Raw genomic sequence first — 26,085 nt, forward strand, 5'->3', positions numbered from 1 at the left:
TTAGATGGGTTTAACACCCCAGCAATTGTATTTTCCTTTTATCTATTTCCTTTGTTTTATTTTATTTTTTTAACATTTTTAATTGATTTTTTAAAAATATTTACCTGTTTGTGGGTCAACAGCCATATATTTACATTCATATCGCTATATTTTATATATTTTATGTGGGTCAACAGCCATATATTTACATTCATATCGCTATATTTTATGTATTTATACATTTGTACATATAATTCTTTGTAATGTTCCATCTCTTACTGTAAATTTGTGGGTTTTTTCTGTGCCCATTAGTAACACTTTTTCCAGGTTGAATAATAATCTGAGTCCTTTTGATTGTTTAATTCCATAGTTAATCAGTCCATTTCTGCACATTCATATATTTTTTAATTATTTCCTTATCACCAGGTGTCTGTGAGTCTTTCCATTTTTGTGCGTAGGCTATTACAATGTTTAGTATTAGATATTTAATATTTTTTACATACAGTCTTCTAATAATGCCTAATAAAAAGAATTCTGGCGTAAATTCAATTACTGTATCGGTTATTTCTTGTAAGCACTTTCTCAGTTTCCTCCAATACTTTTTTGCTTCAGGACATAACTACCATAGATGAAAGAAGGTGCCCTGCTCTTCTTTACATTTCCAACATGCCTGGTTACATAGAAACATAGAAACATAGAAGTCTGACGGCAGAAAAAGACCTCATGGTCCATCTAGTCTGCCCTTATACTATTTTCTGTATTTTATCTTAGGATGGATATATGTTTATCCCAGGCATGTTTAAATTCAGTTACTGTGGATTTATCTACCACATCTGCTGGAAGTTTGTTCCAAGGATCTACTACTCTTTCAGTAAAATAATATTTTCTCATGTTGCTTTTGATCTTTCCCCCAACTAACTTCAGATTGTGTCCCCTTGTTCTTGTGTTCACTTTCCTATTAAAAACACTTCCCTCCTGGACCTTATTTAACCCTTTAATATATTTAAATGTTTCGATCATGTCCCCCCTTTTCCTTCTGTCCTCCAGACTATACAGATTGAGTTAATTAAGTCTTTCCTGATACGTTTTATGCTTAAGACCTTCCACCATTCTTGTAGCCTGTCTTTGGACCCGTTCAATTTTGTCAATATCTTTTTCTAGGTGAGGTCTCCAGAACTGAACACAGTATTCCAAATGTGGTCTCACCAGCATTCTATATAATCTCCCTCTTCCTGCTTGTTATACCTCTAGCTATGCAGCCAAGCATCCTACTTGCTTTCCCTACCGCCTGACTGCACTGTTCACCCATTTCGAGACTGTCAGAAATCACTACCCCTAAATCCTTTTCTTTTGAAGTATTTGCCAACACAGAACTGCCAATACAATACTCAGATTGAGGATTCCTTTTCCCCAAATGCATTATTTTACATTTGGAAACATTAAACTGCAGTTTCCATTGCTTAGACCATTTATCTAGTAAAGCTAAATCATTTACCATATTACAGACGCCTCCAGGAATATCAACCCTATTGCACACTTTAGAGTCATCGGCAAATAGGCAAACCTTCCCTACCAAACCTTCCCCTATGTCACTCACAAATATATTAAAAAGAATAGGACCCAGAACAGATCCTTGTGGCACACCGCTTGTAACCTGACTCTGCTCAGAATACTCGCCATTAACAATAACTCTCTGATGTCTACGCTTCAGCCAGCTGCAAATCCATTGAACTATCCGGGGATTAAGTCCAATCTTCACTAATTTATCTATCAGCTCTTTATGTGGAACCGTATCAAAGGCTTTGCTGAAGTCCAGGTAGGCAATATCCACGGCACCACCTTCATCCAACACCTTTGTGACATAGTCAAAGAAATCAATGAGATTAGTCTGACATGATTTGCCTTCAGTAAAGCCATGCTGATTTGGGTCTAATAAGTTATTGTTTTTTAGGTGCTGATTTATCCTCTTTTTGAGTAGAGTCTCCATCATTTTAACTACAACTGATGTCAAGCTAACTGGCCTGTAGTTACCAGCTTCTTCTCTACTGCCCTTCTTGTGAATAGGCACAACACTGGCCATTCTCCAATCCTCAGGAACTTCTCCTGTTAACAAGGATTGGTTAAACAAATCAGTCAGGGGGGTAGCAATGACAGATCTGAGTTCTTTAAGAACTCTGGGGTGGATGCTATCTGGACCCATTGCCTTATTTATCTTTAATCGTTCAAGTTCTTCTAAGACATCGGCTTCTAAGATCACTGGAGCTGAATCCGTACAGCTGGAAGCAATGCTATATCCCTCTATAGTATTATTTTGTAAGGTGTCTTTTGAGAAAACTGAACAGAAGTAGCTATTGAAATGGTCAGCGATCTCCTTATTCCCATTAATGCATGTATTATTCCCGGTACTAAGCTTCGTGATGCCGCAGTTTTTCTTCTTCTTATCATTAATATATCTGAAGAAGGTTTTATCCCCCTTCTTTACAGATTTGGCAATTTCTTCCTCTTTTGAGGCTTTAGCAGCATATATTATCTGTTTCGCCTCCTTCTGTCTCATTTTATATACCTCCCTATCAGCTATACTTCCAGACTCTTTATACCTCCTATAGGCAGCCTTTTTTTCATTGACCATAGCCCTTACATCATTGCTAAACCATAGCGGTTTCTTCTTCCTTTTACCTTTAGTTATTTGTCTTACATACAGTCCAGTGGCTTTTAAGATGGCCTTTTTTAATACAGTCCACTGGATGCTCGCTCCTGCCATTTTATCCCTCCCCTTTAATTCATTATCTAAATATTCTCCCATTGCATTAAAATTTGTTTTTCTGAAATCCAATACTTTGGTTGCATTATAGGATTGCTCACAATGAGTTTTTACATCAAACCACAAACATAGATGGTCTGCACTACAATTTGTTCTTTGGTTATCTAAACATGAAGTAGATACTAATTTATATTTAATATGTTTAATAAGTACTGTATGCTACTAAGAACACTTAACAAAACAGTTTTATATATTGTTCTGAAAATATCTCTAATTGCTATTTTTTCTTTACTTCTAGTCAATTATTTCAAATATGTTTCATTGGTACATTCATCAGACTTCAAGCCTTAAATGATATATGTCTGAATTTGAATTTATAGATGGCATATCTGCAAAAATCATTTCTATCCTTTAAGTGTACTATTGTCATCTTATTTATCCGTGGAGTATATGTTGGTCTAAAAGCCAATGAATCCATATAGCAGTAATAACTAACTTTTTTTGATTCAGATGGCAAAAGGATGTGCGCGCGTGCAATAAGAGGCGCATGCCCACACCCATAATGCAATACCCTCCCCCCATGGATGCGCACAAATTTTGCACTGCCCCTATGCATGCACACAACCCCCCAGCACACACACACACACACGCACTTGTCCCCCCACCACACGCTTGGACACAGGCCTCATTGAAGCCTCTGGACTTTTGGTAGGCATATTGGGCCGTTTATCACCACCCCAGGGTTCAGGAGGCTTTCCTGAAACCTGGGGAGAGCGAAAAATGTCCAAAAAGAATGCTGAAAATCAGCCAACTTAGTGATCCCATGTGTGCTGGAGCTGAGATAGGGCAATGCCCTCAGATATGGCTCCGCCTGCCACCTATAGCACTCATGCCATAGGTTCACCATCACTGCCATATAGGATCATATCTTTGCCCTGCTGTCCATTGTGATCTACTATCATATCTACACTTAATGAATCCTAACATATTTTGGATCTATATAATTGGTTCTATTATAAAATTTATAATATTGATAGATGCAGTATTTTTTCATAGGGATTATAATCTACCATATTCACGTATGCTTACAAGTCGCAGTATAACTTTTTCCAGCGTAATAACGTCATTATAAACCCTCTGTTTCGTTTATTTATATCACCAAACGGCCTTTACCATGAGAATTCTGTGAAATGAAGCAGCAAATATTGTATTGATGTTTACACTCTGCTAGCTTCTTTAGTGAGATTCATAATTTCTAGTAAGTGTTTAAACACTGTAATTATTGTGTATGTGAAATACTGCTTCCATGATTACTTTTCTTTTTGCATAAATAAGCTACTATTTGCACACCACCTCTTCAAAAATTGATTTGCTTTCCTTCAGAATGTAAAGCTATAAGTTTATTTTCTATCTTTTAATTTTTATTAGATTTATATAACCAACCATCTCATATAAAAGTGACTCCAAGTGGCATACAGCGCTTAATAAAAAATAAATACATAAACCAGTCCGAATTTTTTTTTTAAACCCTATAAAAATGATACATAACAGGAAATAATACTAACTGGAATAAGAGAGTATCACAAAATCTCTCTTGTCTCCTGCCCCCCTAAAGGCCTGATAACACAACCAGATCTTAAGACAGTTGTAGAACATTGGAAGGAATGAAGCTAATCTCTCTTCCTGGGGAGAAGATTCCACAAGTCAGGCATCCTGGAACAGAAGACCTGCCTCCCGGGACCCACCAGATGCTATTCTTTGGCCGATGGGATCATAGCATGCCTTTTTTTGCCAGATCTGATAAGGTGAACAGGTGTAATGAGGAGAGGCATTCCCTCAGGTAACAGGGTCTCATTCCATGAAGGACTTTAATGGACAAAAGCAGCTGGACCTGGAAGCAAACTGGCAACCAGTATGAAGCAGAGATATAAAATGCACCATTCTTTTTCTAAAAAAAATATTTTTATTATTTTCAAGGTAATAAGACATAACAAGACAAACCGACATAAAATAGACAAAACATAACACATAACATGAAAAGGAGCTACAATTGCTCCACTCAGTATTGAAGTAATCTTAGTACAGAAAAGAAAAGTTGATTATTATTCAGAAAAGTAAACATCTCTATAATATTTCTTTATAAAATCTATTCTATATCTAAGACATTTAACTATTAAACTCTGTACTTCAATATCATTAAACGTTTCTTTTATTCCACCAAGAATAAACCTTTTGCCAAGTTTTATAAAATTCTGTTTCCACTTGATTATTCAGCCAAGATTATTCAAAATGCACCATTCTAATGGCACACATAACTTGCCCTGCTCCACAGCATTTTGTGCTAGTTGAAGCTTCCAGATACTCTTCAAGGACAGCCTCACACAGAACACGCTACAGAAATCTAACCAAATGGTTACTAAGACGTGAGTGACTGTGAGCATAGCCCCCCCCCCCCAATCTAGTCATAGGCATAATTGGTGCACAATAATAGATAGAATTCTTTATTGACCAAAGTGTGATTGGACACACAAGGAATTTGTCTTTGGTGCGTATGCTCTCAATGCAAAGCTGTGCAAACCTCTTTGCACAGACTACCATAATTGACACTTGCTCTTTGAGTAGGAATTGTGATTTTAGGAGAGTCCCCATATTGCACACAATGTATAACTGAAATATTCCCAGAGTCCTTGCTTTCTGTATAACCTGTGTGATAAGAATTATACAGTTTTGCAAGATCTGTCTTCCTGCCATAATATTTTTCAAAAGGTGCACAATATTATACAAACAAGCTTAACAACTCAGGTAGCAGTTTGGGCATAGCTAATTTCAGACACATATTTGGTCTTTCATCAGCCCTTTTTTCTGATACCCTGTTCAGATTTCTTTTGTACTTGTGTGGAAATAATTGACTGCAGCTATCTTGTTTTTGCTTTTAAACTGCAAACCTGAGTACAGATCCTGGGATTGTGTGTGTGTGTGTGTGTGTGTGTACAACGCCTAGTTACTGTAGGCACTTGAGAAATATTAATTAAAAATTGCATGGCACTTTTGACATAGGATGGGTAGCATTCTGTGTTCTGTCTTGGAAACAGTACTGTGGGAAAGATCATAAAGAAACAAATGCATTCTTGGCAACTGTTTCTCCATCTCTAGAAAGTATATCGTATTTGAAAAGAAAAAAAAGTAGAATTTTGTCTCGAGGGTGGATAAGAACGCAGTTGCTTTCTGTGCTTGCCACACACATATAAGTAGCCACCTTTACATTTAACTAGAGTTAAGTTTCTTAGCCCAAAACATTAATCTTGCCTTGCTTTTTTCTTCCAACTTATACCTGAACTATATTCACAGAAGGCTAAGTGAGACTGAATGGTTGGCCAAAGGTTTTCTTAATTAACCTTGTGGCTGAGTGAAATTTTATATTGAAAGGAAACACTTTTTGTATGACATACCACTTGCTTCCGTGCTCAAACTGCCCTTGATTCATTAGTGATTTTCATTAAGGAACATCTTTTAAAAATTGCATTTAAAAAATATTGAAGATTATGTCAATACAATATTTATTAAAACTAAGTTTCTTTTGATTTAAAATATTTTATTCATCATTTAAAATTATATTTCAAATACGATAAACTAAATCTTGGCGTTAATTATTTAATATATCCTAATTAGTTTGCATCACTGTTCACAAAGGTTTTCAATACCAATTTGTGGGAGTTTCAAACCTACATATAGATCTATATGGCTTATAGCCAAATATAATTGGCTAAAGGCTAGTGTATCAGCTCACCTTTGTACCATTCTTACTCTTTTTCACTATGAAGCCATAATGAAAATAGAAATGAGGATTACTTTGATACTTTGATTCTATAACAGGGGTGTCCTGTTCAAGGCCCATGAGACAGATACATTCTGCATGGTGCTTGAATCTGACCTGCATGATAACCTCTTCTTCTTTGGGGATATTTTCCCCTTTCCAATTTTGCGCATAAATAAGGTTATCAATAAAATATTAGATTGCGCAGAAATGGATATGATGACAAGACGGTTAAAAGACCAAGAAGAATCAGAATTTTATGTAGTATGGAATAAAGTGTACATATGGATAAATAAGAAAAAGAAAAATGTATGACTTACATCTTGTGTTTTATTTAGTCTATAAATGAAAGGGTTTTTTGTATATATAAGATCAAATAGAGTTTTCTTCTTTTCACTTAAAGTATTAAGCTGATTTAAAGTATTAATAAAGTATTCTCTTTCTGTATGGAAACTTAACTTCTAGAATAAGCAGGGATATTGCAACCCCAAATTTATGTTAAATGTATGTTTGTTGGTTTTGTCTTTTTATGAAAAATCCAATAAAGTTTATTTTAAAAAAAAGAAAGAATCTGACCTGCATGGTCAGCTTGGAAAAACCAAAGGACTGGCCAATGGTGTCTCTGGCAGCCAAAATGAGGTGCAGGAGGAGGCGGGGGCACATGCCTCAGTGCCCCGTTTTCATCCTGGATGTCTCATGCAGCACTTTGCCAGCCAAAATGGGGCACAAGGGACCACATGCATGCCCCGCCCCTTCATTTTGACCAGCAAAGTGCTACAGTAGTCATACATCCCATATCCCTTCCCTTGGTCTGTAGATAACTACAATGCTGATCTGGCCCTCCAAGAAATCCAGTTTGATACCCCTGTTCTACATGTTCCTTTGCTCTGAACATACAAACTTTGTTATTATTTTCAATAGTTTGCAAAGAGTTTAATCCTGGCATATCCACTATATCAAACCAATTCTTTTTTATTTAAAGCATTAGGGGGGCTTAAAGTAGAATTACAATGAATGAGGGCAAATATATGTGTCACAGGATAATGTTGGTCCTGATGTCTGACCCAGATTGGATCTTGGAATTACAATCTTTGCAAGATAGGGAAAATTGGTGGATGTTTTTGTGACTAGAAGAGAACTATTCTGAAAATCCATTTCATTTTTGCTTTTTTTTCTTGTTTGATTTCTTTGTTAAAAAATGTATTTTCTCCTTTAGGATTTATTCTGACCTTTTAAAATTTCTGTGTTGCCCAATACAGTATAATTTGAATAATACATATTTCTTGGAAAGTGCTCACATCCTTGAGCAATTATTCAATAGAATGATGTAGTAACATTCTGCTATCAGGAGTTGAAATAGGGATGATCAACATTTGATTCATAGAGGGACATTTGATTATGAGGATATTTCTTTTCAAATCCCAGAAATGCTTTTTCAAAAGACAAGTGGACTTAATTTTTCCTTGAAAATTTTCAATTCACTTGTGCATTTAGTTTTGAAAGTTATTGGAACAACTAGCAATGTGTATTTTTAATATTTCGTTTAAATGTGATATATTCTCTTGTTAAAAATTACCTATATCATATTGATTGGAAAAGGAAGTTTGCAAACCCAGGGTCCATAAAGGCCCCATCTGCGTTTTAAGCAAAGATTACTTTTCCTTGTTTCCTAGAACTCTTAATCTGCCTGAGACTGCTTTGTTGCTCTTGCGAGGAGAGGTTTTCTGGAGCACTTGTGAGTGATCTCAAGTCCTCATCTTGTCTAGAGAGGAATTACAAAGAGCAGTACAGTGATCCCTCGAGTTTCGCGATCTCGATCTTCGCGAAACGCTATATCGCGATTTTTAAAAAAATATTAATTTTAAAAAAACCACTTCCGTGTTTGGCTTCGGGAGTCAGCTGGGAAGCGGCGCGGCTGTTTTAAAAGGTCGCAGCCGGCCTGAGGGGCTTCCCAGCACCCCCCCCCGAACCCCCAACCTGGGTCTTCCCGGCCGCCCACGCAAAGGGGAAACCCCGGCTCCTCGCTGATGCCCGCCGCTCGCCTGCCCGCCAGCAAGAGGGGGAAGACCCAGGGAAGGTTCCTTCGGCCGCCCAGCAGCTGATCTGCTCGGTAGCGCAGCAGCAGCGAGGAGCCGAATCGGGGTTTCCCCTTTCCGTGGGTGGCGGGGAACGCAAACTCCACCATCTACGCATGCGCGGCCATAGAAAAAAAAGGGCGCGCATGCGCAGATGGTGTTTTTACTTCCGCAACCCTACATCGCGAAAAATCGATTATCGCGAGGGGTCTTGGAACGGAACCCTCGCGATAATAGAGGGATCACTGTACTGCTTGCCGGTGCTTCACTCGACTAAGATTGTCAGCTCTGCTTCTAGCGTTGCCATCTTCAATTCACCATTTGTTCCCTGAAGTCCAGAAAAATCTTCTTTTAAGTTGCTTTGTAACCATTTTCAAGATTAAAAGAAAGCCAATGTGAGAACTTTATAAACAAGGAGCAAAATATACTCAGATGTTTTTTTGAAAGATGTTTATATTTTCTTTTTCATGAATTATTCAATTAACATGCTTGATTAGGGGGGGAAAAACTGTGACTCCAGATTATTTATTGTTATAGTGAGAAAAATCTAGCTGTCTCCACTTACCCTATTTAGACTGTTACTTTGATTGCTTCGATTGCCAGTGTGCTGGAAGGCTTGTCTATAAACAAGAATAAAATTTTCAGTGTTGTGTAATGGCTTTGCTGAGAATGCTACAATGAAAAGAAGCCATTTAAAATGAACAGTATTGGACATCAAGAAAAGAGCAGTATTGGGCATCCAAAAAAATCCATTTTAATTGCAGTATTGTTTATGATTCATTGCACAGTTGGCCAGATATTCACACTGAATTTGGCATTTTTTATTCACCTGTTGAGTCCTTCTCAAGGACCTGGGATGGACAGATGCTGATATTTGATCATTTTAAAGGTGTTGTTACATACTGTGTTTCCCCGAAAATAAGACAGCGTCTTATATTAAATTTTGCTGCCAAAGATGTGCTACGTCTTATTTTCAGGGGATGTCTTATTTTTTTTCAGTGAATTGTATCCTGCAGCAAAATCGCATCCAAACACGCAGCCGCATGTTGGATTCTGGTCGGATGTGTTTTAAATCTGATTGATGCAGCGTTTTGAGATGCAATTTATGGACAGCAGTGTTATATATGTTCTGTTTGGAAATGCTGAAAAACAAAACATCTACGTCTTACTTTCGGGGGATGCCTTATATTAGGCAAATCTACGAAACCTCTCCTATGTCTTACTTTCGGGGGTGACTTATTTTCGGGGAAACAGGGTACTAATATATTACTTATCAAGTTTATATTATAGTTTTTGTTGTTATCAGTAATAAAAATTATATTCCTGTGATGATATTGACATGATGGTATCTAGTTGGATAACTAAATGACTGCAAGCAAACAACCAAGCTCAGGGACCCACTAATACTTAGTATAAGCTGGTCTTAAAAAATGGCAAATATTTTGGATCTTTAGCTGCTTCTGTTTACAGAAGAGAAAACATCAATAAATGTGTCCATCCTGGTTTCAAATGCATGAATGTTATGGATTTTTAATCGGTAGTAAGACTCCTTGGATTCAGTGGCTTTTCTTCATCACTCAACATAGATGTAGGTCTGGTTTCTGTATCTAACTCAAAAACATTGAAACGGTAATCTAATACTACATTTTTTAGTTGATATAATAGAATATATATAGGGTGGTATGGTTTTTTTTACATGCAACATATCTGAATATAAGGCCATGTTATGTCTTATATGAAAAATGTATGCCTTTGAAAGAATCACAGAACTGCATCTGATGTTATTTGATGGACTTGTTTTTCCAGTGCTCTTGGGGGATCTTCTGCTCTTCACATTCCTGCTTTTCCAGGTGGAGGCTGCCTCATTGATTATGTTCCCCAAGTATGTCAACTATTAACCAACAAGGTAATACCCAGACCATTCCAATACTAGGGCTCTAGACTAGGGTAAAAATCAATTATTCTTCATAAATTAGTAAATCCTATAATCTGAGGTTAGTTCTGTCAGAAATTTCAAAACCAAAAATGAAATTGCCTAATGGAAGATTACTTTGAGGTGATCCAGGAATAGTTGAAAAAACCATGCACAGCCTTCTCCATTTCAGATGTACAATTTGCGTCAGAGGTTTCATCAATCTGATTATGAAATAGTTGGACGTATCCTTTATTCTTGTTTAAATTGCTCTTGCTTAAAAGACTCTTTTAAATTATGAATTTATACTCCCAAATGTATTTCTATAATTATACCGGAATCTATCTTTAGAGTTGTTTTTGTTATGGCTCTCTTTTTTAATTTGCAAGTACACAGATCTGTTTTTAAACTACAAAAAAATTGTTCCCTGTTTAGAGTTCCAATTAGTAGACAGACAACAATGTAATGTGTGATAAATAGATAAGAATATTGTGCAGAAATTATGAACTGATAAAACATGATAGACATGTTCAAACTGCAACACTTAAATGTTGGCCCAGGAAATTTCAAGAGGTGTGAAATACACAAAATTGCTTTTTGAAATGAAGCAAAATGCTTAGAAACCATAGGCTTCTTCAAAATAATGAAATATTGTATGAAGTTCCAGATGGATAATATTGCCATTATGTAAACTATCAAAATCTAATATTATTATAAGTTTGAATCAATGTGTTAGTCTTTAAAATGTAAAATATGTGTAATTATTATATATACACCAACTTCTTGCTGCTGATGCATGTAGAAATATTTTTCGAGACTTATTCTCTCAATTTCATTAAACATAATGTATATTTTATATTATTAGTAAAGCAAAAACTCTCCCAAATTAATACTCTGTATTGTAATTTAGTTTTATCGTAATTGCACTCATTTCTTCTTTTCTTTTATAGGTTCAATATGTTATCCAGGGTTACCATAAGAGGAGGGAATATATTGCAGCATTTCTTAGTCATTTTGGAACGTATGTATATATGTTTCACTAGCTTTGTAACTATTCTTACTCGTATTTACTAAAAATATTTTTCCAGTTGCAGTTTTCCTAAGTATGTACATTTAAATTTGGTAGTCGTGGGTTATATTAATGTAGTTAGCTTTGTATTTATTATACTCTAATAGATAAATTATGCCATACCATAGAAGGAAATATTTTTAGCTTTTTTTCTGTTTCACTCTATCCTTCAATATCATCTCTGAAGACTTGGTGAGAAAAGAGCCGAAAGAAAGGGAAATTGTTAACAACAAAACTATGAATAATACAGATGGCATCGTTAGTTCGTTGAAAGTAGTGATAGTCAAAATTCTAAATTAATGCTAGAGGCAAACAACATAATTAGTGAAATTATAGGTGAAAAAGGTGATAGGTAATTTTGAGGTTTGGATTCAAGAATAGAAGAAAGTATATTGGAGAAAAAATTGGAAGATTAATCCTAAACAAAACAAAGATCAGAATAGTTAAAACAATGATTTTCTAGTGTTAATGTACAGCTGGTTTCTAAGAGAATCATGAACTGCTGGCAGAACTGGCCAGGCTTTTAGATGAAATAAAAATTAATAACTCCCTTGAGGCAATAATCAGCAAGCAGAAACTCACATACTTTGGACATACTAAATAGGTGGATAGATGGGAAGATAATGGATAATATGGATGGACAGGATCCGCAAAATGAGAATATGATAACAGATTTTTGCCCATTTAGTTAACTAAAACCTAACTAGCTAAATGCACGGGCGGCCAATTTATGGCTGCCCGAAATTGCACCAGGGCCAGGAGGAACTCAGCCCGGTTCGTACAAGTAGCCGCAATCCCGCGAAGTATCGTGGGATCACTTTTCAGGCATCTCGCTTGTGCGTGTAGCCTTCCCCAGCCGGGGGCATGCCTGGGCGAGCCCCATGAAGAGGACTGCACCCAGGCATTCTGCCTCTGCCCCCCCCCCCGGCTCCAGAAGAAGCGGACATGTTCACTAACACTTCCCAATCCAAGTCCTGCCAGAGATTACCTACAAGGGTGATAGATGTGGGTCAGCACCATGCAGAAGCCTGAACCTGTATTGAAAAAGACATAGATAACTTATTTCCTCTAGAACCTCTCAGAATTTTTCCTATTTTTGCCATTTCAATTCTGCTGTTATTTCAAATAATTGTAGATGCAACATGTACTTGCAACATTTTTAATTCTACATTTATTCAATTTACCTTATATAATATTTAAGTCTGCATGTGTGCACCTTTATTTCAGTGATAGTGGCCACAACAGAGTAATTAGTCAATATTTTTTGGGACTTGAGAGGCAAATGGTGCCTTCTGCCCTATTCAAGTATGTATGCATGCCGATAGGAAGGGACAAGCCTTCTGCCCAATTTTGCTTTGTGGTTCTAATTATATTTTTTTCATTAATATTTTTTTTTAATAGCGGAGTTGTAGAGTACGATGCTGAAGGTTTCACAAAACTCACTTTATTGCTGATGTGGAAGGATTTTTGCTTCCTTGTTCACAGTAAGTAGTTATTTTCCTTTGGGTATAAATATCTAACTGTTTGAAAATTAACACGGTTCAGTTTAATTTAGTTTCCTTTATTGTCATTGCACTTTGTACAACAAAATTAAATGCCATCTTCACTGTACATTATAATTATAAAAATATGTGCATAACCTTCACATTCTATACATTTGGATTGAAAACAGATATTGTATTAATATTGCACTATACAGTATATATAGTTACTACCCTGGGATAGAAGCTGTTTTTCAGCCTATTTGTCCTTGTTTTTATTATTCTGTACTGTCTGCCACATTGCAATAGTTCAAAAAAAAAGTGTCCAGGATGAGATGGATCTTTAGGAATGTTTTGAACTTTCTTAAGGCAGAGGGAGCTATAAAGCTCTTCCAAAGAGGACAACCAGTGATGATCTGGGCAATGATATTAACCCTCTGGCGTCTGTCCTATCTGCCACTGTGCAATTGGCAAACCATACACAGGTGCAGTAAGTTAAAATACCCTCTATGATGCAGTGGTAGAAAGTCACCAGCAATTTTTCATTCAGTTCTTGTTTCCTGAGAAGTCTCAGGTAGTATAATCTCTGCTGGGCCATTTTGACTAGTGCTTCAATGTGAGTGCCCGAAGTCAGGTACTCTTTTATGATAATACCCAGAAACTTAAAACTATCCACTTTCTCTACTCGGTCTTTTAATAAGCAAGAGCAGGATATCTGATCTATTCCTTCTATAGTCCACTATATGCTCCTTGGTCTTATTGGTGTTAGGACCAAATTATTGTCTCCACACCATGAAAGCAATCGGTCCACCTCATCTCAATAGGCAGACTCATCCTCCCCGGAATGAGCCTCACCATTATTGTATTACTAGCGTGAGTGGGAATGCAGTCATGCACATAAAGAGTATAGAGTAAGGGACTCGGTGCCATTTGGTGGTGGCAATTGGTGGCAGCAAGCAGTGGCAACAGCGATTCCTGCTGCCTAAACAGCTGATCAGCTGTATTCCGGGAGGCTGATCAAACCATCCATGAAGGCTCCAGCATTCCCTGGTGGTGGTGAATGGCAGCACCGGTGACAGCCCTGCCGCAATATTCAGTCTATAAGATGCAGAGACATTTCCACCTACTTTTGGCGGGATGTGTGTGCGCGTCTTATAGTGCAAAAAATGCAGTACTTCCAATTTCTTTTGCAATTTGAGTTGATCTTATCTTTCTAATAGACTTGTAATTCTAAACATTTAATCACATGTGAAGTGTAATCAGAAGACAACATTAATTTTCTCTATTTTTTTTCTGGTTAGAAAAAACACAAAAGCGTAACATGAAAACACACGAACAAAAGTTACATTATTCAGACATGGGGTTTTTTTAGTTTTATGCAAAATCGGTGTCTTCATCTGAACTCCATCAGATAGAATATTAACTATAAATAATTAGTTACCTCTCTTTGAGAGATGAGTGATTCAGAAATGTAGAAAAATAAACAAACAATGTGCTGAGGAATAATTTCCATTTTAAAACTGTTCATATTTGTACATTTGTTGCTTAATTTTAAATTTTCAGATAAAAGATATGTATTTGAAATTGATTATTACAAAGTGAGTAAAAAAAAGTTACTTATAAAATCCAAAATATTGGGTTTTCATAGCTTCCTCTCTGCTTAAATACTAGAAATCTGGTGTAAAATACCCTGCAATAATTCTCAGATTTTTCAAAGGATGGAGGACAGTTGAAATCACCCTACATGACCAGTTTCTGTTAATTGATGGTGGTCTCTGAATGTCAGCTAATCTCTTTGGGAAAATATTAGGGCATATGGCTTGAGCCAATCATACATAAGAGTTTGGCTGTTCTTCACATTCATTAGCATTCAGTACATATTTGTTAACAGTTTGGTGTAATTCCCTGCTTATGGTACCCTAAAAATTAAGGAATTATTGCAGTGTTCTCTCTGGATAGCTTGAATGTTTTATACGATGGAGAAAAATAATTTTAGTCAATTATTGTTTACAATTGTAGCATAATTTTATGATGGGCTCTAGTAATAAAAATATTCTTCAAAAAGGGTTTATTTTATCAGGACACATTTCTTACATTTCTTCTTCTAGCTGTTAATCTAATTTAAATTTAATTATGGAATTAATATAAGATATACATGCTTTTATAATGAATATGGTAATTGAATGTGATATTTCATATAATATCATACTGTTTTATCCATTCCACAGTTGAAGTGAACTGTGTGTCAATTATTAACCTAACAATAATTTACAAAATAATGTTCTAGTTGAAAAAAAATGGTATTAATGTCACTGAGTCAAGAATTTCTGATAAATTTCGGATTGCTATTGCAAATATTCAATTTCATGGAAAAACATCAGTATAACTGCTGGCAAAAATACTTTGCCACACATTATAACTTATTTTACATTAGTATAAACTATAGAACTAAATAACAGAAATACAAATTTCACATATTATGCTTGGTTTACTTGTGTTTTTCGATTATTTGATGACTATCTTGATTTCAGCAGAATCTGTAAGAACCTGCCATCTGGTTCATATGCTGGGCAGTGGTACAATATATGAATATATGACTTGCAGTACAAAGCTGATTTTCACAAATATTCCTCCCCAAATCATCTTCTTTGAAGAGCCAAACCCATTTGTGTTGTCCTATAAATAGTGTAGTCATTCCAATCCATGCTTCTGAGAGTGTTTTGGACTGTTTTAGTCATGTACAGTAATGAAGCTCCAAGAATTCTTTTTTCACCTCTCTATTTCAGTTTGGTTTGGTGTGATTTTCTGAGTGATCTTCCCTACACATTCTGAACAGAGTGTACAACCAACCTCAATTGATACATTACAAATCGATACATACATTACCTACCCAATAGGTTCATTACAAAAAAAACCCATTAAATTTAAGCACAGAGAAAGCAACATACTAAAATTTATTTTATTTATTTATTATTTAGATTTGTATGCCGCCCCTCTCCGCAGACTCGGGGCGGATCACAACAAAGTGAAAACAATTTACAACAAATCTAAATTACTGTTTAAAAATATTTAAAAACCCCATTTTCTAAACACACATATATACAAACATACCATTCATAAATTGTATATGCCCGGGGGAGATGTCTCAGTTCCCCCATGCCTGACGACAAAGGTGGGTCTTAAGGAGCTTACGAAAGGCAAGGAGAGTAGGGGCAGTTCTAATCTCTGGGGGGAGTTGGTTCCAGAGGGCCAGGGCCGCCACAGAGAAGGCTCTTCCCCTGGGGCCCGCCAACCGACATTGTTTAGTTGACGGGACCCGGAGAAGGCCCACTCTGTGGGACCTAATCGGTCGCTGGGATTCGTGCGGCAGCAGGCGGTCTCGGAGATATTCTGGTCCAGTGCCATGAAGGGCTTTAAAGGTCATAACCAACACTTTGAATTGTGACCGGAAATTGATCGGCAACCAATGCAGACTGCGGAGTGTTGGTGAAACATGGGCATACCTAGGTAAGCCCATGACTGCTCTCGCAGCTGCATTCTGCACGATCTGAACTTTCCGAACACTTTTCAAAGGTAGCCCCATGTAGAGAGCATTACAGTAGTTGAACCTCGAGGTGATGAGGGCATAAGTGACTGTGAGCAGTGAGTCCCGGTCCAGATAGGGCCGCAACTGGTGCACCAGGTGAACCTGGGCAAACGCCCCCCTCGCCACAGCTGAAAGATGGTTCTCTAATGTGAGCTGTGGATCGAGGAGGACGCCCAAGTTGCGGACCCTCTCCGAGGGGGTCAATAATTCCCCCCCCCAGGGTAATGGAAGGACAGATGGAATTGTCCTTGGGAGGCAAAACCCACAGCCACTCCGTCTTATCCGGGTTGAGTTTGAGTCTGTTGACACCCATCCAGGCCCCAACAACCTCCAGACACCGGCACATCACTTCCACTGCTTCGTTGACTGGACATGGCGTGGAGATGTAAAGCTGGGTATCATCAACGTACTGATGATACCTCAGCCCATGCCCTTGGATGATCTCACCCAGCGGTTTCATGTAGATATTAAATAGCAGGGGGGAGAGGACCGACCCCTGAGGCACCCCACAAGGGAGAGACCTCGGAGTCGACCTCTGACCCCCCACTAACACCGACTGCGACCGACCGGAGAGGTAGGAGGAGAACCACTGGAGAACAGTGCCTCCCACCCCCAACCCCTCCAGCCGGTGCTGAAGGATACCATGGTCGATGGTATCGAAAGCCGCTGAGAGGTCAAGAAGCACCAGGACAGAGGATAAACCCCTGTCCCGGGCCCACCAGAGATCATCCATCAACGCGACCAAAGCAGTTTCCATGCTGTAACCGGGCTTGAAACCCGACTGCTGGGGACCTAGATAATCGGCTTCTTCCAAGGACCGCTGGAGTGCCACCACCTTCTCGACAACCTTCCCCATAAAGGGAAGGTTGGAGACTGGCCGGTAGTTATTAAGTACGGCTGGGTCCAGGGAAAGCTTCTTGAGGAGGGGGCGTACGAGCACCTCTTTATAGGATGATGGAAAGGATCCCCTCCCCAAGGAAGTGTTGATAATCTCCTGGACCCATCTCCGTGTCACCTCCCTGCTGGCCAAAACCAGCCAGGAGGGACACGGATCCAGTAAACAGGTGGCGGAACTCACAGCTCCAATGGCCTTGTCCGCTTCATCAGGTGTTACCAGATCAAACTCTTCCCAGACAGATGGACAAGTACGGGCCCCAGTCACCTCGACTGACTCGTTGTCAGCCGACTCTGTTTTCCAATTGGAGTCGAGGTCCGCCCGGATCTGAGCGATTTTATCAGCGAAAAACGTGTTAAAATCCTCGGCCTCTACTCTGTAAGGGCTCCCCAACTCCCCCCTGATTAAGAAGGGAGCGGGTCACCCTAAACAGAGTGGCCGGGCGGGATTCCGCTGATGCAATCAAGGCGGCATGATACGCGCATCTTGCTGCCTTGAGCGCCACTTTGTAAGTCTTAATAAAAGCTCTTACAAGTGTTCAATCGGATTCAGACTTACTCTTCCTCCATCGCTTCTCTAGACGTCTCTTCTGGCGTTTCAACTCCCGGAGCTCCTCGTTGAACCATGAAGCTCTACGGGGTCTAGCGCCACGGAGAGGTCGCAAAGGCGCAATCCGATCAAGAGCCTCCGCTGCAGCCTTGTTCCAGGCTTCTGCAAGAGACTCCGCCGAACTGTGGACGAGTGCATCTGGAATAACCCCAAGCGCCGTCTGAAAGCCCTCTGGGTCCATCAGGCGACTGGGGCGGAACATCTTAATTGGTTCCGCCTCCCTGCGGGGAAGGATTGGAGCCAGGAAGTCAAGCTGTAGTAGAAAATGGTCTGACCATGACAAAGGCAGTGCTTCTAAGCCCCTTAGTCTCAGACCATTACTCAGTTGCTCGGAGAGGAATACCATGTCAGGTGCGTGTCCTCCCTCGTGAGTCGGACCCTGAACTATTTGAGTCAGGTCCATGGCTGTCATGGTGGCCATGAACTCCTGTGCCAACCCAGAGATTTCGCCGAGTGACGGCAGGTTGAAGTCCCCCAAGACAATAAGTCTGGGGAACTCCACCACCAACCCGGCTACCTCCTCGAGTAGCACAGGCAGGGCTTTTGACACGCAGCTGGGAGGCAGGTACGTGAGAAATAAGCCCACCTGAACCCCTAAGTCCAACTTCATCAAGAGAGACTCGCAACCCGCAATTTCCGGAACAATGAGTCCACGTAGGCAAAGGCTCTCCCTGGCTATAATAGCCACTCCTCCCCCCCCTCTTCCCTGGGGTCGAGGTTGATGCCTTATCTGAAACCCGGCTGGGCAAATTTCAGAGAGAGGAACTCCTCCCTCTGGGCCCAGCCAGGTTTCAGTAATACATGCCAGGTCGGCCTCCTCATCCAGGATCAAATCCCGGATGAGGAGAGCTTTATTTACGACCGACCTGGCATTGAGCAGCAGCAACCTGAGCCCAGGGCCAGAGTTACACTCATCACCAGTGCCCAAGGTTGGGCTCACGGAGCCAGAACAAGGGATCGTTATTAGGCAACGGTCCCTCGTTCCCCTGGAATGGCTAACTCCGTGGCCCCTGCCATATCTGCCTCTCCCCAGCAGTACCGGGATATTCCGACCCTCTGCCACCCCAGAGATCGATGCCCCTTCCCCTCCCGCCTCTCGAGCGTCAGGTGGGCCAAATCTATCATTCATACTGTTACCATTCATCTCATCCATACCGTGACCCCACCCACCCCTACCATCCCAATCATACCAATCATTCGTCTCATGCACAATATTACATTCCTCCCAATCATCCATTAATTAAGAAACCCCCAATAATTAAAAAATAAATTAAATTAATAGAATAAGTTAATAGTAATTAAAAACACTAATAAAAAGTATAATATACGCATCAATTAATCTAAACTAGAATATCAAATTGCATTAAGTTACTCTTAAGATCTTAAAAGAATAACATATTAATTATTAAAAATTGGTAAAGTGCAAAGTTCTAAAATGCTAAAAATATAGGAAGTAATTAAAGATTAATTGTCCATCAAGTCAGCAATGCAACATCAGTTCTAAAAGGTGAGGGGGGGGGGTTTGGGGGGTGTGTGTTCAGGGGAAAGATGTTCAGGAAAAAGTCCTAGCTTATTTTTCTTCAGGTTTTTTGGTGCCAGCCCCTGCCACAGGCTGGCACTCTCAGGTCTTTCTCTGGGTTCTCCTAAGTATATAAGTTCTGTCCTCCAAAGTCTCTGAAGCAGGCTTTTTAGCTCTCTCTCTATGCTTCAGCCACCGATCTCGGCCCCTCTGTCTCAACAGTACCACTCGGCTCTCGATGTTCAGCCTAGTTTCTTCCCCGTGTCTCTGTAGTTGTCGGGTGACATCTCTAGTCCTCCAGTCCTTCCGTAACACCGCACAGCCGTACCGCCACCATTCAGTCACTGCAAACCTCGACACAAGCCAGCAGCCTCCGCAATGTTCTCCTCGGCTTCCACCTCCGAAGGGATGATTTCCTTCTTGCTCCAAAAGCCATGCCATAACTCACTGGCCTCCACCGCGCTCCTCCGGCTTCCTCAACCACAAATCTACATATAGTCTCTGTCTCTCTGTCTCTGTCTCTCTCTCTCTCTCTCTGTCTCTCTCTCTCTCTCTCTCTCTCTCTCTCTCTCACACACACACACACACACACACACACACACACAGAGTTTGTCTCTCTGTCTGTCTAACTCCCACACCTGTCAGCTCGCCACCTTCTGCACTTAAAAAAAAAAAAGAGCTCCCCCAAAATATGCACGAGTGCTTAATTTCAACCCCAAAACTAAATATTATTTTCGGAGAAACATGGGCATATTATGGAGTAATATTATTCTGGAGTAAATTTAGAGTTTCTTCCTTATTAGCAATTAGTTTTCCACAGCTGTTTTTAGTGGAAGAAACCCATCCTAGTCTCCCTTAATTTTCAAATTCAGCCAAAACATGTGACACATACAGAATATAGTTTGTCAGCTATGAATAAATTAACTGCCTTGGAAATGGCCCTGGGTTGGGCCGAGAGGCAAAAAAGGAGCTGTGATGTTCCTTCAATATACCAGGGTGATTCGACACAAAAAAACATGTAACTCTTCCCTGGTACAGAGCTGAAGGTATTGGATACTGTAGCCTAGAGGTTAATTCTCTGCCTTACAAGGCAAAGGCTGCAAGTTCAAGTCCCAGTGAGGGTATGGCTAGCTGATGAGGCCAAAATAGATCTATCCTAGTCTCCCTCAATTTTCAAATTCAGCAAAACATGTGACATATATATATATATGCATGTCATGTTTTTTGCTGAATTTTTATAACAGCCCTCCACCCGATGGCCCCTCCAAAGCCGAGCGCTCCCACCATACCTCGCTCGACCTCCTGAGCCCGCCGTGAAGGGAGGGAGGGGGGCAGCTGTCTTCAGATCCGCCCAGATCAATCCTTAGTCTCTGGTTCCTTCACATATTTGTAGCATACTAACACCTGTATCCCATTTCTCACCTGTAGACTCTGTATTCTATTGAAGTCTTCACAAATGCAAATTTGATAACTGATTCTGTTCATCCTTTAGAAATTTCATGCAATTTTTAAAAGGGTTCTTCGTGGCATAATTAATCTCTGTAGTGAAACATATATGGATGCCAATATAATCATGGTTAAGAAAGGTTGCCATAGAAACTAGTACAGCAGAAAGAAAGGGGATCTAGGGGAAAGGCCTTGAAACTTCAAAGAAGATGAAATAAAAGTCATTTTAAAAGTAAATATGATGTACTGTATAGCAAAATTGCAAGATTTCTAGCAGAAGATGAGATTGAACATAATTACAAACTGGTTGTACAGCGTTTGGAGATAGTGAAAGTGTAACTACTGCAGCAACATTTAATAGCAAGATTTTCTTATTTCTTGCTTGGTCTTAACTGCTTTTGCTTCTAAGTCATTATATTAGCTGCAGTTGTTTTTTCATGTTTGGGATCAAATAAGGAAGAAGCACTAAGGAAGAGAATAGCAGCAGGAGTCTCAGTAGGCTGCAATCACCAAGTTCTGATAGTTTCTGCTAGTTGTCTCTAACTGTCCCCAAATTATATAAGAGTATAGGAAATATGCAACATGGTTGAGTTTGGAGACAGAGGTAGTGATGGGCTCCTATGGGAACGGTCAGGAACGCAGTTCCAGCAGCAAAATTTGGAGCTCCACCCCAGAGAACCCAATTTGCACTGAAAGATGTTGAAACAAAATGCATAAGCCACTCCCACAGTGTGGTAGTAAAACTTTTGGTAGCCAATCACTGGACAGAGGTCTTTTTTCTTTTTTCACTCTGATAACAAGAATTAACTTCGTAAGCTGATCCTTCTTTCTGTAGGAAGAGGCACTCTTAAGTTTCTTTAGACATGCCTAGTTAACAGAATTCAATAAAGTTGCTTCATTTATCTTCAATGATAAGTCAAACTGGGTATTCACAAGGGCTAATCAATTTAGGCCTTCCAAAGTTTGTAATCTTGTATGTTTACATTTTTCTATGGGGATGTTCTTTGAGCACATAATCTGCATTCATTTCTGCAGATCCAGATTTAATATATTTTCTATTATATTCTGAGCATTATATGAATATTTCATTTAATGGGTTCCTTTGATGCATTTTGTTATATGTCCAAAATAACCAGGCATATAGATTTATATTATATTTTAAATCATGTTAAAAGCCTCAATATACCATGAAATCCCTTCACCAAATGCCACCAAAAATGGCTTTTAATGCATGTATAACTAATTATAATTTTTAATAGTTATATATTTAAAATATTTCTCTAATTTATGTTTACAAGAACAACAATGGATATTTCATAAGATAATCAAAGCAAAAAAGACCACACAATCACAATATAAATTTACACTGCCTGAAATAACACTCTCTACCACATCAACACATCATTTTATTTGGCCCCAACCTCATCCACTGCCCCACATATATAATTTTTTTTAAAAAAAAAAAATCTTAAAATCTAATAGTTCTATACTTTTTCTGGCATATAGGTAGTTCTCGGTTAATGACAGTAATTGGGACCAGAATTCCCATCACTAAGTAATGCAGTCATAAAGTGCCCATCCTGTGACTGCATCAGTTAGTGACAGAAATTCCTGCGGACCCCGTTGCCACTGTTAAGCGGTACCTTCTCACATCTTCCTGCCAGCTTCCCAACAACCAAAGTTACTGGGAAAGCCAGCAGGAAATTGCAAATTCCAGACATCTTGGAACCAGAACAGCAAGCAGATAAATGGCTTCTACCAGGGGGACATGGGGGGGGGGGGGGGGTTGTTACAGTTAATTGGTACAGTTGAGCTGAAGTGGCTGCTTGCAGTCAGGAGGCTCTGGGGGTGGCTAACAAGGAGTAAGTGCAGAGGAGCTGAAAAAAGTCACTTATGACAGTTTTTCAAACTTGGAAACATTTACAGCATCCCCATGGTCATGTGATCAAAATTCAGATGCTTGGCAACTGACTCATATTTATGAGTGTTGCAATGTCCTGGGGTCATGTGATCACCTTCTGATAAGCAAAGTCAATGAGAAAACCAGTAATTTGCTAAAGAGGCAAGAAACATCCTAAAATGGAACAAAATTCACTTAACTAATGTCTCACTGAGCAACTAAAATGTTTGGCTTAATTTTGTGGTCATTAGTCGAGGACTACCTGTAATTATTTTTCTATCTGTCCAAGTACAGCATATCCATCCAATTTGTTTTAAGGTTTTTCATAGAAAGTAACTAAAGTAAATGATACACAAGAGCTGGAGCAATTTTTATCATTTGCAAAAACCACAGTTGTAAGTTTCTAAGAGGGAGGGAGGGAGAAGAGGGGAGAACTAACCATGTAATTAATATCCTAAATAGTTAATTATTTTATGAAGATTCTATCTCCTGATGTAAAGCATTAATATATTGCTCAAAAAAAAAGAACAGTCAAATAACACATCCTAGATTTGAATGAATGAAATATTTTGATTGAATTCTTTGTTCTGTACAAAGTTGAATGTGCACAACAGCATGTGGAATTGATTTGTCAATCAGTGTTGCTTCCTAAGTGTTCTGTCGGGCTCTCTGGTAGACTCCTCCCAAAAATTCACAGGTACAAATTTCAGACACACACACACGTTTGAAAATTCAAAACAATGTTCTTTATAAGGAAAATTCACTTAAACTAAGCCCTCTTTTGGTATAGCAAAAAGCACTGTCTCCAAACAAACTGGTAATTTGTACAAGTCCCTTATCAGTTCTGTGATACTTAGCTTGCAGCTGTGAGGCAATTCACAGTTCTTCTTTTTTCACAAAGTGAAACACACTTTGCTCTGGTTTAGTTTCAAAGCGGGGGAAAATCAGCACACAAAAGGTCAAAGTCAGTAAAGCAATCACAAAACACAACGATCAGATAATCCTCCACAATGGCCAAACCCACAGGCTGCTATTTATAGCAGCCTCACTAATTACCACAGCCCCACCCAACCACAGGTGGCCTCATTTTCTTTGATAATAATCTCTCAGTTGTTGTTGCCTATGCATTCCTCTCCGCATGCGTGGCTGTATCATTAACTCTTGTTCTGAATCCAAGGAGGAGCTAGATAATTGATCTCCTTCTGAACTGTCTGCCATACTCTCCTCCTCCCTGTCACTCATGTCTTCTTGGTCAGAGGAGCCTTCATCAGCAGATTCTACCGGGGGCTAAACAGGCCTACAGCATGTGGATGTCTCCCCCACATCCACAGTCCTTGGGGCAGGAGCTGGGCCCGAGCTAATCACAACACTAAGTAGACAGTTTGATTTCACAGAAGTTTGATTTACTTGGAGTTATATTGTATTGTTTAAGTGTTCCCTTTATTTTTTTTGAGCAGTGTACAATATATCTCCAGTTTTTAATGTTTCCGTAGTGGTTTTCTTTCACAACGTGATTTTCACACTCATAGAAAATGTTACATTACTCCCATCTGCCTCAAAATTCTATAAAATAGATACTTTTTATTATAATGGGAGAGGTTTCCCATTAACCTTTCATTAAAGGTTTATGTCCTGTTGACTTCTCTCTGCTGAAAGGAAGTCAACTTTTTAACTTAATCCAGAGATAGGGAATCTGACCTGAGGTTCATCCTACTAAAGAACAGTTCTCAGTGTTCCTCAGCATTTATTGTGATGGGTGGGACTGATAAGAGTCAGCAATATGTGACCTGTAGAGCAAAAAGGCTGGGAAACTGGAATAAGAGAGGAAATTAGAGACATCTCTTCCCTGTTTATATAACATTTCTGTCTTTCCTGTCCCCACCAGCTTGTTTTTATAGAAAAGATGTAGTTTAGAGTTTGTGAACCAAAGGGTAAAGATAAATTATAAAGCCAAATGGTAAATAAATTAATTTACATATAAAGTGATGCGGGGGTGGGGGGGCAGGATAGAAATCAGGAGAAAAATCTACCTTAGATGTAAAGGCGGGACCCAGGGGAAGAGCTTTCTCTGTGGTGGCCCCGGCCCTCTGGAACCAACTCCCCCCAGAGATTAGAACTGCCGCCACCCTCCTTGCCTTTCGTAAACAACTTAAAACCCACCTCTGCTGCCAGGCATGGGGGAATTGAGATCCTCTTTCCCCCTAGGCCTTTACAATTCTATGCATGGTATGTATGTATGTATGTATGTATGTATGTATGTATGTATGTATGTATGTATGTTTGGTTTTTATATTAATGGATTTTTAATCATTTCTAATACCAAATTACTATTGTAAATAAATAAAGTCAACTGAGTGAATTTGGGCCAGTCTCTCTCTCTCTCTCTTATTCTTAGGGAATAGGTAATGGCAAACCACTTCTGAAATCTTGCCAGGAAAACTGCAGATCCTAGTCCAGACAATCACCATGAGTCAAAATTGACTTGGAGACACACACATGCACACACGCATAACAGTTGCAGGACAACATTGACAACATCAGTTTTCCTGATGTGTGAGAAGCAAAATACATAAGCCAAGATAGCCTTGGCCTATGTAAGACTGCTTTTGTCTGGTATAGCTATAATTAATTTTGCTTTCTTTTATTTACACAGAAAATACTCCTGGGTTTTTAAAAAAACAGTTCTCAAGTATCATCTTTCATACAAAGAGAAGTACATTTGTCTCTAGAAGCCCACAAACATGTCTCCCTTTGTTTCTCACACCAGCATCTGGCCAGGTTGTTCTTTGTTGTATTACTTATTGCAACTGGGCTTACTCCCAAATTCTTATTAGGTATGCAGTCATAAAAAATTTAAATATAAGAAAAAAGATTATAGACCGATCTTTTAGCATTGTGGTTTGATGAGTAATTGCCTCGATATGTAATAGTCATATTTTGAAATATGCTATACAAGAAAATTGCAGTAATAACAAGCACATTTCTTCTCATTGTTTCAAATTTGAATGGCAACTGTAGAAACATGTTTTGAGTACATCT

The 26,085-nt window shown here is 39.1% G+C and overlaps 1 protein-coding gene across 5 annotated transcripts in view; it reads left to right on the forward strand.

Annotated features, from left to right (window-relative positions):
• Window positions 1–26,085, forward strand: part of BABAM2 (BRISC and BRCA1 A complex member 2) — a 161,695-nt gene that overhangs the window by 92,819 nt on the left and 42,791 nt on the right. For all 5 annotated transcript variants that reach the window (XM_070734280.1, XM_070734282.1, XM_070734281.1 and 2 more), the window contains exons 8-10: window positions 10,436–10,535; window positions 11,492–11,562; window positions 13,012–13,094. In XM_070734280.1, coding sequence (XP_070590381.1) covers window positions 10,436–10,535; window positions 11,492–11,562; window positions 13,012–13,094 — 254 coding nt within the window. The remainder of the gene's footprint in view (window positions 1–10,435; window positions 10,536–11,491; window positions 11,563–13,011; window positions 13,095–26,085) is intronic.

This window comes from Erythrolamprus reginae, chromosome 1 (assembly GCF_031021105.1).
Source record: "Erythrolamprus reginae isolate rEryReg1 chromosome 1, rEryReg1.hap1, whole genome shotgun sequence".
NCBI classification, from domain to species: Eukaryota; Metazoa; Chordata; class Lepidosauria; order Squamata; family Dipsadidae; genus Erythrolamprus; species Erythrolamprus reginae.